General features: G+C 38.2%; 1 protein-coding gene across 1 annotated transcript; it reads right to left on the bottom strand.

Moving 5' to 3' along the window:
* Positions 1 to 6,189: 6,189 nt before the first annotated feature.
* On the bottom strand, positions 6,190 to 14,675 carry LOC122803378 (hemoglobin subunit beta-like). The gene is made up of 3 exons (XM_044072956.1): positions 14,419 to 14,675; positions 11,002 to 11,224; positions 6,190 to 6,652 (listed from the first exon to the last, which is right to left on the bottom strand). Exons 1-3 carry the CDS (start codon positions 14,508 to 14,510, stop codon positions 6,521 to 6,523), a joined length of 447 nt encoding a protein of 148 aa, XP_043928891.1. The 5' UTR covers positions 14,511 to 14,675; the 3' UTR covers positions 6,190 to 6,520.
* Between the last annotated feature and the right edge of the window lie 1,366 nt (positions 14,676 to 16,041).

Genomic DNA, 16,041 nt, shown 5'->3' with positions numbered 1-16,041 from the left:
AAAAGGATGGACTTGCACCTAAAATAGTAACACATTTTTACCAGTTTTCCACACCATGCATAATGTTTAACAGGCAACAATCTTGAAGAAAACATTTTCCTTCAGTAAGAAACGGAAATGATATGTGTAATCTTTCGTTGCATTTTTGTAATCAGACCTCACTAGTATAATTTGTGTCATCTAATTTAAGTAAATTACATTCTATAAGAAATGCACAAAACACCACCAGCTCATTTAAAGACATTTTATTTTGTTAAACACAGATTGAAATAGCATTGCAGGCACTGTGTCTGGTGTTAAGCCAGTGTTATCAGTGAAAGAACATTTTGCATTTATTACATGCACTAGGCTGGAAGCAGTCTAAAACTAAACCAAATGCACCAGAAATTACTCTTCAGACTGTGTCACTTTTATGATGACATTGAGTGCTGAATAGTCACATCTTCTCCACCTTCAATATCAGACTCTGATTTCATGATCATGAGGTCCACTGCCACTGAATCTTAGTTGTTCTACTCCGGCAGGACATCATGAACTCCTGTGCCATACACAGATGCCCTAGTGGTATTGTCTGGATAGAGCAGATGAAATGACAGCCACCAGTTTCTGGAAAGTAGCCTGGACTTCAGGAGTAAATTCACCAGCACCAAGTTTGGCTGCCAGCACAATCACGACATTGTTTCCAAGAAGCTGTAAAAGCAAAAGCATTGTGTATCAGATCCAAATATTGTTATAGTGAAAGCCAAGAGCCATGCACTAAACTTTATAATTGGAACTATTATGTTTTGTAAAGGCAAAGAGATGGCATTTGAAGGACACTGCCTACCTCCAGTAGACACTGTGATTGGCAAACCTGCAATGCAAATTGTGGCCTGCTACAGATCACCCTCCATGACCCAGCTCCACCTTTCTGGAGACACTGGAAAACATGAAGGTCCTACCGAACACCCTGATATTGGGCAATTTCAATTACCCTATAATTCACTGGGAAAACTACTCGAGTACAAATTCCCAGGCCCAGGGATTCCTGGAATTCATCAACTCAAATGCCCTGGATCAGCTGGTAAACTCCCCTACCAGAGGTGAAAACATATTGGACCTGGTCATCACCAATATGGGCGACAGGTGTTCCACACCGGAGGTCAACCCATCACTGGTTAGATCAGACCATAAACTAATCACTTTGGATGTCCACACCCCACCACCACCCCCAACTAAGGAAACCACAGTAAAAAACTTCTCTAAAGCAAACTTCACCTTACTTAAGACAAAGGTGGTAAGTTTCACAGCCCCCATGCTAAAGGATTCACTGCTCAAGATGCAGAAACCTTTACAAATGCACTCTATGAGCACCTACAAGGATGTATGGATTGTTGCATCCCTAGCAAAACCAAGACTCACTCCTCTAAGAGAAGGAAACCAGTTTGGTGGACCCCTGCAATAAACAGGCTATACAATAGAAGGAGGAAACTAGTTCAGAAAAAAAAGCAAATCCCAAGAAGGAAAACATTCCTGATCAGTATCAGTAAGAAACTAAGGTCCCTCATGAAATCGTCCAAGGATAACTTTGAAAGAAAAATAGCCAAGGATTCAAAAGATAACCACAAAGCCTGCATTAGCTATGCTAAGAATCTAAGTGGCAACTCACAGATATGCACTGAACTAGTGCAAAATAGAACAAAATATACTGAACCTACTGATATTGCCAACATCCTGGCAGATAGATTCAGTGCAAACTTCACCCCCTCTCACCTCCAAAAGGGCCCACAACAATACCGGAAAAGTGTAGTGCCCCAGAAATCACAGACACACAGGTGAAAACAGCCCTTTCAAAAGCCAAAAACATAGCGTCAATGGGACCAGATGGTGTCCCAGGCTGCGTCTTCACGAACTACAGAATGAACTAACCCACACCTAAACACGCTGTTCAACCTCAGCCTCTCCACAGGCTACGTACCCATAGAATGGCACACAGCAACGGTTATTCCTCTCCACAAAGGAGGGGCCACAACTGACCCTGACTAGCCTGGTCTGCAAGGCTATGGAGCGCATCATCATGGAACTCATTAACAAAGACACTGGGAACCTCCAAACACTTGACCCAACCCAGTTTGGCTTTGTTAAGGGCAGATCATGCCTACTAAACCTGGTTGACTTCTTCGAGACAGTCACCAAGGCCATAGACGAGGGAAAGGTGGTTCACACAGCCTACCTTGACCTTGGCAAGGCTTTCAACACCATTCCCCAATCGGGTATTACAGAAAAACTCACCAGCCTGAACATAAACCCCTACATCATGAGATGGGTTGCCAACTGACTTACAGACAGAACTCACACGGTAAGAATAGCGGGCTCCAGGTCCGACTCTATACCAGTCACAAGTGGTGTCCCACAAGGCTCGGTCCTAGGACCCCTACTGTTTGGCATATACTTCTCAGAAGTACAGGCAAACACAGGTGGACTATGGCTAACCAAGTTTGCCGATGACTGCAAACTGGGAGCCATAATTGATTCTCCGGCTGACACGGACATCCTCCAAAAGGGCCTTACTGAGACGGACACCTGGTGTCAAAGTCATGGCCTCAAGCTAAATGCCAAAAAATGCATAGTCATCCCATTTGGGAAAAACAAAACACCCACGAATTACCACATAGGTGGCAGCCCCCTTAATACAGAAGAGGTAACAAGAGATTTGGGGACCCAGGTAGATAGTAAGCTCTCCTTTGACAATCATATTGCCAAAGTAGTTAGGAAATCCTTCTATGTGGCCCATGTAATTACTAAAGGGTTTGCATCTAGAAATAAAGAGGTTATAGTGCCCCTCTACTCGTCACTCATTAGACCCAACATAGAGTACAATGCCCCATTTGGGGTGTACATCACAAGACCCTTCCAACAGCTGGAAAGATCACAAAAGTACCTCACCAATAGAGTTACTGGCCTCAAACATATGTCCTATGCAGCCCGACTGAAAAAACACTGGCCGTACTCAGTGGCATATCACTTACTCAGAGGTGATCTCTGCCTGACTTACAAAGCCATGTCCAACTCAGAATTGATGGACATGCTCCACCTAAAGAAATCCAAGTCACTGCGAGCCACGGGCTCTAGTGAGATAACCTCGCCACAACAATAAATAGAACATGCTAGAGGGATAGATTCCTGTCACAGAGACTCCCCATGCTTTGGAACAAAATTCCAAATGACATCAGGCAGTGCCCCTCACTAACACTCTTCAAGAGAAACCTTGACGAGTGGATGGGTAACAGAAAATACACCCCTGGGATCACTTCATTAGCTCTGCTTGACAGAGGATCAGTTAATTAATTAATGGGGCGGTGAAAGCCAACACACTCTGGCTAGGCTTATAAATTCCCTCGGGCAGATAGCCTAGTACCTACCTATGAACCTATAATACAAAAGAAAACAGTAATGAAAATCTTAAATGAAAAATCCACATATCAATGTTCACTTTGGATTTGGTTCTATGCTGCATTTATTGATTTAGTTGCATTTATCACTGTTTTCAACCTGCACCTGTTAAAGAAATGCTATCTGTTTGCTACTGTACTGTGCTTAGGTCATTTTAATAGTATTCCGATATTTCCTATCCTCCTAAAATACTGCAAAAGTTGTTCTGAGTTTGCCAAAACATTTCTAAGTTTTGCAAACTTTTTCGGTGTTTGTAGAAATTTGTGAACTGTATTGCTCTTAGGTCATTTTAACAGTATTCTAGTATCACCTAATGCCCTCTGATACTGCAGAATCTGTTCCGAGTTTGCACAAATACTCCTGAGTTTGCCACAATATTTCTAAGTTTTGCAAAGTTTTTCTGTATTCATAGAAGATTGTGAACTTATTTCCAAGGATTGTTGATACTGCAGGAGTTCTGTCTTTTGTTGGAAAGCATTTTTACTGCATTTGAAATCAAAACCGGTTCGTTTTTCATTAAGAAAGTTTTATTCTGCACTCTGGTGGGAGCAGAGGGCTGACTCAACCCATCCAAGTTGGGAACTGCTGGTGGAAAGCTTATTGTGTGTTTATTTGATTGGCCTAAGGGCTTAACTGTGTAAAAGTCTTTTGTCCTGCTGGTATAAAAGCCTTACATTTTTGTGAGACTGTGCTCATTTAGTCAGAAAATCCCTGTGCCTGGGTTGGACACCTGTGCCTCAATACCTTGGTTTGTATCTAAAATCATCTGTGGCCCTACAAAGATGATATAAGTATTTTTTTTTCTGCACTTGCTCTATCTCAGTGCTATTTAAGAGTTCTGTGCTGCATTTATTGATTTGGTTGAATTAATCACTGTTTTTCGGCCCGCAAGTGTTGAAGAAACACAATCTGTTATACGATATTGCTCTTAGGTCGTTTTAACAGTATTCTGATATTTCCTAACCTTCTCTGATACTGCAAAAGCTGTTCTGAGTTTGCCAAAGTTCTCCTAAGTTTGCTTATTGTTTGTTTATCTGATTGACCTGAAGGCTTAACTGTGTAAAAGTCTTTCATCCTGCTGGTATTGAAGCCTTGTGTTTGCACATCGCCTGTACCTTGTATATACAAGAGAAGATGGCATAATGATTAGGATGTTTACCTTACAGACACAAGCTGCAGGGTTTGATTCTTACAAGTGGTAATTGCCTAGGCTTCAGATGGCCCACAGGGGCAATTAGCCTAGTACTGATCTAATTGCATTGTTTTGGTATAAAAGGGTAGTGTTTAGTTATCCTCCTCTCTGCAATAAAAACAGTAGAAAACAGTTCTACATACTTCTATCTATTTTATAACAGCTGCTGTGCACCTGACATTAGCAGGATTAGTTGCCCATCTAAGATTGACAGCAGTACCTGACAGGGTAAACTACATATTTATCTGTAATGTAGGCAGAGACAGATTCTTCTGGAAAGTATGTGAGAAGTTAAGCTTAAAAATTTGTAGGTGGGCTTTCCCTTCCTTTGATTCCAAGGGAAGGAAATGAAAGTTATGAAAAGTACAAGCAGGCTTCTGTTACCAATACAATCCTGGAACCTTATTGTAGGGAGAAAAGAAACATAAGGATTGAGTTAAACTGTAGAACAAGCTGGTGTTTTCCTTTAATGGCAGCAAGGTAGAGAAACTAATTTTAGACAGGACGCCAGTTTACTGCAGACAAAACATATGCATTCACTCACACATGCTGCACATACACCTACAGGCAATTTGCAGAATCGAAGTTAACCTACAGTATAAAACTGGGATCTTGGAGGAACTTGGATCACCATTAAAAACCTGCACAGAAACAGGGTGACATGCAGGCTTGATCTAGAAGAAACCAGAAGAGAACTGAACAGTATTTCTCACTAGGATTTTTAAAGCATCTTTAAAAATTGACTGTATAATTACGTTTTTGGAAACTTAGTAGCATGAATAATGTTGGGCTTCCATAAAGCAATCTTAACTGCTAATAAAAACTATGCATGTAGAACTTCATGCTTTTTTCTGTTTATAGATGACCTTCTATACATTTCTGGTCTTGTCTATGTGCTTTGGAGTGTTCATTATGTTTCAAGTTCTGGACAGAACATGGCATGTCAGTAGTACAACAATGGTCAGTCATTAATGGTTCCTTGATGGGAATTATAGAAGAAAACTCAGCACACACTTTTTATGCCATAATTAACTTAGATGTTGTTACATGGAAATATTATGCTTAATAATTGTCGCTGTTAAAAAAACAGCATAGACAGATGTAAGGAAGCCAACCCATCTGCCTTACCCTCACTTTATTTTTGCAATGAATAAAAACAGTCATTAGTTACAATATTTTAAAATCTCATTTATATTTTGTTTTGTGCACACACACACACACTAGAGTATTTGTAGACTATTTGTAGGTGGATGGTATGCACTATATCAGCCCAAAATGTGAGTCAGGATATAGCATCAACGAACAATGAATGATTGAGAGAGTGGCTGGATGAAAAAAAGGATGAACTTGTACCTAAAATAGTAACACATTTTTATCAGATTTCCACAACATGCATTATGTTTAACAGGCAGCAATCTTAAAGAACACATTTTCCTCCAGTAAGAAACGGAAACAATATGTCTAATCTTTCACTGCATTTTTGTAATCAGACCTCACTAGTATAATTTGTGTTATCTAATTTAAGTAAATTACATTCCATAAGAAATGAAGAAAACACCACCAGCTCATTTAAAGACATTTTATTTTGTTAACACATTGAAATAGCATTGCAGGCACTCTCTCTGGTGTTGAGCCAATGTTAACAGTGAAAGAACATTTTGTAGCATTTTGTTGTTACATGCACAGAGCTGAAGCAGTCTAAGCCTGTACCAAATGCACCAGAAATTACTCTTCAGACTGTGTCACTTTTACAATGACATTGAGTGCTGAATAATCACATCTCCTCCACCTTCAATATTAGACTCCGATTTCATGATCATGAGGTCCACTGCCACCGAATCTTAGTTGTTCTACTCCGGCAGGACATCATGAACTCCTGTGCCATACACAGATGCCCTAGTGGTATTCTCTGGTTAGAGCAGATGAAATGACAGCCACCAGTTTTTGGAAAGTAGCCTGGACTTCAGGAGTAAATGCATCAGCACCAAATTTGGCTGCCAGCACAATCACAATATTGTTTCCAAGAAGCTGCAAAAACAAAAGCATTGTGTATCAGATCCAAATATTATTATAGTGAAAGCCAAGAGCCATGCACTAAACTTTATAACTGGAAGTACTATGTTTTGTAAAGGCAAAGAGATGGCATTTGAATGACACTGCTTATAAATGAAATTCAGCAAACAGTATACCATAAATGTTCCTAATATGTTTCTCTAAACTAAAGGTAATTAACTGTAGTTTTCCAACTATACTCTGACAAAGTCAATGTTCAAACAAATATTAATAAGCAAATATAATTTTACACAATCTTATCTCATCAGGAATCTATTTCAGTACAGCACCAACATTTTAATCCCTCTCTGCATTCAAATTAGAACCTAAAACTTTGGTTCTATGATGCTGCTGTCATTCCTACAATTGTAACACTATCCATAAAATGTTTCCATCAAGTGGGCATTATAGATTTAATGTTGTCAGATATTGTTTTGATTAAACAACTGCATATATGTTGTAATGAGCACTTAACCTGTGCCATGTTATTATGTTTTACTGAATTTATTACTGTATTTCACTTATATTAACTTAAACTCATATTTGTAATTTACTGCATTCATAAATAAGGCACTATCAGTGTTGCTACCTGCTAATCTACTACGGATTATACATATTCTCTGGGAAAAAGGGATCTGGTGTGCTAATCTTTATAATCTGGTTGGCAAAATACAGCTAATTAAATGAACAGTACATTCTCCCTCACATAAACTTTTCTGTCTGCCTCTGCATTGCTTTTCTCTACATATTTGTGACATCACTAACAATTAATTATACACTTTCTTATTTTTATACCCATTTGTTTACTGTTGTTGACTAGTTAATGCAGATGATTAAGGCTAGTCCAGGGTTTTATTCCCCCAGCTTCCATTTGCCTACTGTGGTACTCTGAGCAAGTTACTTAACCAGACAGTGTTCTGAGATAATTGGGAAATTGGGCTAGGCTCTCCAACAGTCTCCTCAGCCGTATGCCTAGGAACTACCTATGTATCTATTAAGGAGTTTTTTTCAAATTCGCATAGGAAGCTGACAGGAAAACTGGAGAGTTTAGGTAGTAGGACCAAGGCTGAGAAACTGGGGAGCTGCATGGTTGAATGGTAGGATACACAGGGTTCTGAAAGAGGCACAATGTTAGGATTTAGGAAAGTAACTAGTGGAGGACTGCAAGTTCGGTCTTGAGTCCAGTGCCCTTCATAATCTTTATGTCAGATATATCTGTGGGACTAGAGAAGAGGATCAACATTGTTGCTGCTGACAGAAAAACAGGTACAGCAGTGAAGGATTTTCTGAAGATTTTAGAAGAAAGGTGGTAGCTGAGGTTCAGTGCAATGAAATGTAAGGTACTAGATTTAGGCCACAATAACACTGGTATGAATTATCAGATGGGGAACCGGAACTGCAACAGAACAGGAAGAGGATCTAAGGGTGTTGATCACACCTGATTTTGTCTACTGGTTGTGGAGTAAGAGGTCAAGAACAGCAGCAAACCGAATAGTTGGGAGTATTCTCAGGCAGATATATTCTAGAAACAAAGAGGTAATATTCTACTCTTCAAGCCTTTGGTCAAAACACACCCTGAATAATAAATGGTGTTCTGGAAGCCATATAAGGAAAAGGATATGAGGTTGATGGAAGGAATCCACAGGAAAGCTTCCAGAAAGATCCATGGGATAGAAGGGAAATACTGTGACCAGAAACTAGAGAAGCTGGAGGTCTTCTCACCTGAGACCATAACAGACAGCAAAGACAAAATATTGATGTACAAGATCATGTCATGGAGATGTGAAGGGGGTATTTTGAACATGAAGTACAGAGGAACAGATGTGATGGGGGGGGGGGGATATGCAACAGATTGTAGGCAATAACCATGCCCTGGGTGTCAGAAATTTTTCTTCACAGAAAGTGTTGCACATCAATTGAATGGGTTGTTGGTAAGAAATTCTGAGAGGAATTTGAGAGGGCATAAGATGGGTGAAGAAAAAGAGTAAAGGGCAAAGTAGAAATGGAGTGGAGGTAGAATATTAATGTACTTAAAAGGGCAGATTAGACAGGTTTATGGTTTCCTTCTGCTGCTGAAAATATGTAATATATAATGTCATCCAGCCTAAGTTACAACAATCAGGATATGACAATTTCCTTTCTAGTTGGCATGATATAGACGCATAATGATATACAACTTAGGAACAGGAACAGAATGCAAAGCGTAACTCTCAACCTCGTTGCAAAGAAAATCTGGACAAAGCCAGAAATAATGGGGAAACAAAGGCCCCAAATCAGGGACCAATTTTAAATATTGCTCTTAAAAACATAGGACATTGATAGAACATAGGAAGTTGGTAGACTAATAGTAATTGTGATAGTCTGAACTTCAAATGTCTTGTTATTTTTGTGACTTCAGTCTTCAAAGATTTGCCAGAAAACTACAAATTTCATGAGGAACAGACCAAAACTTACAGGCAGCAATCTGGACAGTTGAGAGATATGAATTGCAAATATATTCATATTTTCTAGTTGTCTGTTAAGAATCAGAGATCATGAAATGACACTGAATGGGCAATAATTTGGAAGAAAAAGGAAGTGGAATCTTGTCGTAAAAAGTGTGATTTTCCTGGCATATTGCCCTGTCACAAAATGTGGCAAAGTTAGAAACATTCAGAAGACATATGAACACATGGCATGAATGTAATGTAATCATGAGAGTTCAAGAATTCTAGAAAACTATATCAGGAACAAAGAGGTTTTAGGGAGCTGGTGCTATTGTATTCTAATTAAAACGTGAAATAATCCTGCCAGTACAAGCATCATAGTGTGGGAAAGATAACAAGTTTCTGATGCAATGTAGCAGATATCAGAGACAGTGTCATTAGCAAAGGATATATTGTATGTTCTTTAGTGCTGTGTGCTACTGAAAGTATATTGTAACCTTACCAAAGTGATGATTAACCAAACAGTGAGTATTTATTTTATGCATGTATTTCTGTGATCAAAAAAAGGTGTACTAATTCCTAATAATTTTCAGGAAAGTTTATGAGTGTGTGTGTGTGTGTGTGTGTGTGTGTGTGTGTGTGTGTGTGTGTGTGTGTGTGTGTGTGCGTGCTTGTGCGTGTGCATGCTTGTATGTGTGTGTGTGTGTGTGTGTGTGTGTGTGTGTGTGTGTATGTGCGTGTGTTTGTGTGTGCATTTTTGTGTTTGACTGTGTTTGTCTGTGTGTATGTGTCTGTGTATTTGCATTACCAATGCAATTCATTGATAAAGAAAGCATGAATACTTGGATCAGAAAAGGTGCACTCATTTATAAGAATTTATTTTGTGATGAGTTAGTGACAGAATGTGTGTGTGTGTGTGTGTGTGTGTGTGTGTGTGTGTGTGTGTGTGTGTGTGTGTGTGTGTGTGTGTGTGTGTGTGTGTGTGTGTGTGTGTGTGTGTGTTTGTGTGTGCATGGGGTACCTAAGCAATCCATTTCTATTGATAATGGAGGTTGTCCCCATCTTGCAGTAACCAAATCACCTTCACAACTGAGCTCTAGCTAATTCCTTTAATGCTGCTTTAATTATTCTAACTTCTTTCAATTGCTTTTTATGCTACAGCTCATTCTGTTTTCGGTTGTATGGCTTCTTATTTGCCTGGATACTGGAAGATGCAATAATACAAGTCCTGACTCTGAAAAATAAACTGAAATTCAGCCAGAATAGCAGTAATTCGAAAATTAGAACCTAGAGGTGCAGTGGTGGATCATCACACAGCTTTCACTATGCTATATTACTGATAAGTAGGTACTAGAACTTGATTTGCAATAATGATGATGCATCTGGAGACCTAGAAGAGAACTTATTTCTAAAAGAAGTTCTAAGGATCATAATTACTATCCTTGAATAGTCAACAGGCATCGAGCATATTGTATATTTTTATATACTATGTGTCTTCAGTGTGTTATTTTTGTATTTTCTAAGCATTCTTATTATGTACTAACAAGTCCTGTACATCTAGCTACATAGTTATCAAAGGCAGACATAAAGAATCATGCTTTAATGCATGTCAGCTGTACATGTTTGGGCTGCAAAGCTGTAGACCTTTGTTTGATGTCAGAGAGTGGTGCCCTCCTCCCCGTGATGGTGGGTTACTGAACTACTGCCCCCATGCTCCCAGCTGAACCAACAAAAGTGAAATGGTCTTTAGCCTTATGACCAAAAACAACTATTCCAAGCAGTGGTATCTTATTAGTGTAAAACTGTTTTTATGCTGCACAACAGTCTGTGTTTACTATTTAAGCCTAAAACGTTCTACATATTCCCTACCTATGCAGGTTGTCTGTTCACTGAACGTACCTCAAAGTTAGCTGGATCCACATGGAGTTTATCTGAGTGCAGCTGGCTCAGTTGTGAAAGATGACCCTTGATGTTATCCATGTGATTTATGGCATCACCCACAGCAGCCATTACTTTTTTGCCATGAGCTCGAACTTTTGGGTTTGATTCGATATCTTTGAGTGTAGACATGGCACCAAAATGGCTGAAGTACCTCTTAGTCCAGGGATACACATGCAGAGTCCTTTAACAAGGAAAAAAATACTGCTGGAGTAGTTTGATTAACACACTGCAAAATTCACTATAATGCCAGAAATCTTCATGATATGTTAAATGGTCAAATTTCAAATAAATTAAGCAGCAAGCTAAAGCAATAGTTAAAAAGAGGGCAGAATTCAGAAAAGTTTAATAAATTCCTAAAAAAAAATGTAAGCCAGCAATACGTTTTTAAAATAAGTAGGTATTTTAGAAATAACTGTATGGAATACGTGTTGCAGTTAAATCAGCATTTCCTGTTGTGCATCAGAACTTGTACATCTGAAATTGAACATTCCTATTTCATGAAAAATGATTAGTAAAAAATGCTTTGTGAGAAAGGAGGAGAACTTATCTGTATTAGAATTTAGGCCATGCAACAATGATATAGTGAACCAGCTGATGCCAGGGAGAAACAAGTTACTGGATTACACGCAGCCTTTTCATTTCCCACATAGGTAAGTGCTAAGCAATTTCACCTTGGGGCCATTTTAAGCCTAGCCAGTTTCCCTTAAAGGTAAGAATCAAACCCTATACCTTGTGTTTATGAGGTAAAACACCTTAACCACTATGACAGCCCCCCAACCACAACCAGCATATTATTCAATGAAAGCATAACAATGTAACCATACTGAACACAGGGAGACCTGATTCTCTGAAGTATAGACAGCTACTAAAAGTCAGAAAGCCAAGTGACTGAGCCAGGCATTGCCCACCTGGAAAGTTATGGGATACTTTTCATCCATTTGAGTCACCACCAATTCAAGCAGATAGAACCTTGTCTTAAAAGCTCATTTAAAGCCCAGTACCCCACGAGACAAGCCCCCCCCACATTAGGCTGCGCTACAGTGTCAATAACAGAACATTAATCCAAGTACATGGGGTGGTATTTTTAGGATGCAAAGTCAAGATACTACCTGTTGGCAAACTTTTCTATTTATTTTTCTTTTCTAGTCTTAATATCTACCTCCTATTGCGCGCACGCATGCTCACACACACACACACACACACACACACACACACACACACACACACACACACACACACACACACACACACACACACACACACACACACACACACACACACACACACACACACACACACACACACACACACACACACACACAATAAGCTGTCCTATAAAACAAAGACACTGATAGCAATCATCTTTCCACATTAAGTACTTGTCAGTAAAAAAGATAATGCAGAAGCTGTCTCTTTACAGGCAACAGATAAATGCAAAGAAATTAACCCGATTTAGTGGAATATTTCTGGTAACATATCAAATCCTTATATTTTCTCATTTACCATTTATGTACCTCTATACTTTACCTGGCTCTTACCCCATATCACAAACAGGTTCATAAGTCAGAACTTGGATAACTACACTTGTGGGCCATTTTAGGCCTAGCCAATTATCCCATATGAAAATCAAGCCCTGCACTTTATATCTGTAAGGTAAGCACCTTATACATTATGCCAAACTCCAACCTTTTCTACAACAAATCTGCAGAATGGTATGGTATGCAGTTCTGTATATACTCCTAAATGCAGATACGACCAAATAATATCTGCGAAAAGCCAATATGACACACTATCTAGAGGTATGAAATACTAACGCAGAAGCCTGAGTTTTGAGTTTGGACTACTTCAAAAATATTTCCTTTGACCTCCTAAGATTGCTAGATAATCATATTAACTACATAAATAAACAGCATGCTTAATAAAAAAGGATTAATGTATCTGCTACATTTGTTTGAAGAACAACCTTTAACCTAAATGAAAGCTCTCTGTCAGGTTTAACTTGTAGGCTCTAAGTGACATTACCCCATGCCTGTCCTAGACTAAGGCTCTACACTATGCCTTTCTATCATGATTTCTATCAATGTTCAAATAACTGTGGTCATTCTGACCAGTTTGTTTTCTCCTGGTCTTTCTTTTCCTCACTGTTTATGGGATTAAATGTCTAGTCCCTGTCTCCCACCTTACTGTAACCAGTTCTGTTTTCTTGAAACACTTAAAAATAATTTCTTAGATATCATTAATATTTGGCCATTTTTATAACCTTATAGAGAAGTCATCTGAATACTGCGCCTGGTCTGGCATTATGACCTAGGCTCATAAATGACATTCATACCGTAATTCTAAATTTCTCAAGAATTCCGGATAAAGCCAAAAGATAATGGGGGGAGGGGGCAGTGGCAAGGGTCCAAATTCAGGGCAATGTTTAATTATTATTTATTTAATTTACAAGTTAACAAGACAACAGGTGTTGCATTTTGTGAACAGTGACAAGCATGAAGCTCTGCTGATGCTGACTGAGTGTAATCCTCAGTAATGTAACACAAAATCAAATATTTTACAAATGGCAATATAAGGCAGAATTAGGGATATTCTGCAGGATCAGAGACAGCTGAGAGGTAAGCCTAACACAGATTCACTGCTACCTACCCCACTTCATATTATTTCTCCTTCCTGTCGAAGGATTAGAACAGTGATTGAAAATATTTGTTTTTTCAACTGTCTTCCTGTGCTTTCTTTGTTCAATACAATAGTAACTAATTTTATATTTTACTTTACCTCTCTGCAGTTTGAAGCCCCATGTCTATTTTCTTTATTGTAGTGACTCTCCAGTCCTGCATTCAGACACAGTTCCCCTTTTTTTGTACTATTTGTTTATTTCCTCTTTTCAAAAAAATATATCCAAAAAGGAAATAAAACAGAAATGCAAAAGGTAATTACCAACCCATCCCCCATGGAGACATGCTTCCATTTATCAACAAACAGTAGGAACAACAAACCATGACATTGTCACCTACTGTGGTATTTTATTTGTTATAAAACAGTCCTACAATTCATACCATTATTTTAATAAATGTAGTGTTTATATTTTCCCCTGCAACAAACCTGTTAATACTGACTGGAAGGAACATCTCCTCAGTTTTTTTTGACCCAGATAATTTCCCCATCTGATTTAAAGGTGCAATACTGAAAAAAGATGTGTACATTACTTCCAGCTGCTGTACAAAAATAAGCTTTTCAACTCAATATCACATTAATTAAACCTATCAGGTGCAAGTGTTGCTTGTAGTTTCTCTGAGAAATTGATGCCTTTGCTAATCTATATATTTTTAATTCAAGATGTTATAATTCAACAAGTAGGTTCACTCTGTTTCTTACCTTAGCAAAGCCTGAAAGCCATCAGCTTCAATGTCCACTTTTGCCCAGACAGAGGCGATGACTTTTTTCTCGGCAGCATCCCAAAGAACCATGGCTGCAAGTAGCTGGTCAGTGGCTAATAGATGGCTTTACAAGAATCTGGTACAGAATTGCAGCGGCTGTGATGGTTTATATTAGAGAGAAGCCAGCTCCCACCCACCGCTGGCAGCTCAGATAGGGAGGCCCCCTTTTCCCTTATGACAATCCTAGAGTCAGTACCTAGTAACGTCAGTTTGCCATATCAACTGCATCATCAGAAAGGCTGAAAGCCATTGATAAGGTTAAAGGCAATGTAGTCACACCCCTCACATTGGACAGAATGAAAACTGAACATGTTTTCATATCTCTGTTCAATCAGTTATGACGTCTGTCTACTTGCAAACTGTAAAACAATGATAATTACATCTGGCAATGCAGTTCTCCCTCCTGAGAAAACATGCAAACTAAAAACAACATTATATGTCTAGGTTTGGAAGTGTGCAAACAGTGTACACAGTACTATAATATCTACAGAAAGTGCATCATGTTGCAAGTATGCTATTAAAAAAGAACAAATAGTATAACCTAGCATAACATTTCTAATGCTTAACATGTGAGAGTTTAAAGGGTATGCATTTTTTTATTTTTGTCTTTTTATTGCTTTAGTTTTAACATAACCCAGGCTAAATTGTTGTATGTGTACTACAAAGGTACAGTAAGATGTTAATATATGAACAAAGCAATCCATAAACTAGTCACTAAAACAATAGAAGAAGCACCTATTCAAATCATGTAGCAATGCATTTGAAATAGTAGAAAGTAACAAAACATGTCATAGTATCCAGGGTAAATTCAAAGGTTTGCATCTTCCCTTGTGTTTGATGACTTCAACATGCCACTGCTTTTCTAAACATGAAATTATATTTTTATTTTATACATTGCAAATCTATTATTTTTAGTTTTTACAGTCATGTATTTTAACACAAAGGACATGAGAAGAAACTTAAAGATCTAGATTTCTGACTTATTATGTAAAAATACACAAGTCTAAATAACACTATACCTTACATAAATCAATGTACTTTAGTCATTAATGCAGTTAGCAAATACTTAATGCATGATAAATATTAGTCGTTACATTTACTTCTTTACATATAATTTATAAACAGTATATGTTTTCACTTGAACATAGTAAGATTTTCACAAAGACTCCTGAATTTTAAAGGGCAAAGTTGATAAGTCAGTTTACCATTTTAATAATTACATAATTTGCAAGGCAGATAACAAGCCATCTCAACTATTTATACATTTGCATGTGTGAAGTTAGTAAGTTAAGCATTCGGTTTCCCAATTCTCAATGCACTGGAACAATTAAAACATGACTATAAACTATCCCGTTACACAACTTTTACTGCAGCAGAAAACAAGGTTACAAATCACTTAAATATAAAAACATAAGTACATATAAATGTATATCTATATAATATGCATTTAATTTTGCATCCTACTGAAATGTTGGCTCTTGCAATGCTGTGTTCTGAAATGCTAAAAGAAGACAGAAAATACGGGGAAGTTTCAATATTGAACGTTTTTTTCCTTTTAACT

This window comes from Protopterus annectens, chromosome 5.part1 (genome assembly GCF_019279795.1).
Source record: "Protopterus annectens isolate FY-2018-M chromosome 5.part1, PAN1.0, whole genome shotgun sequence".
Lineage (NCBI taxonomy): Eukaryota > Metazoa > Chordata > Ceratodontiformes > Protopteridae > Protopterus > Protopterus annectens.
This window is presented reverse-complemented; position numbering and strand designations above follow the sequence as displayed.

Coding starts and splice junctions, on each gene's coding strand:
- LOC122803378 (XM_044072956.1), bottom strand. CDS start 14,510: ATGGTTCTTTGGGATGCTGCCGAGAAAAAAGTCATCGCCTCTGTCTGG. Junction 11,225..14,418: donor GGCTTTCAGGCTTTGCTAAG/GTAAGAAACAGA, acceptor TCCTTGTTAAAG/GACTCTGCATGTGTATCCCT. Junction 6,653..11,001: donor TGGATCCAGCTAACTTTGAG/GTACGTTCAGTG, acceptor TTGTTTTTGCAG/CTTCTTGGAAACAATATTGT.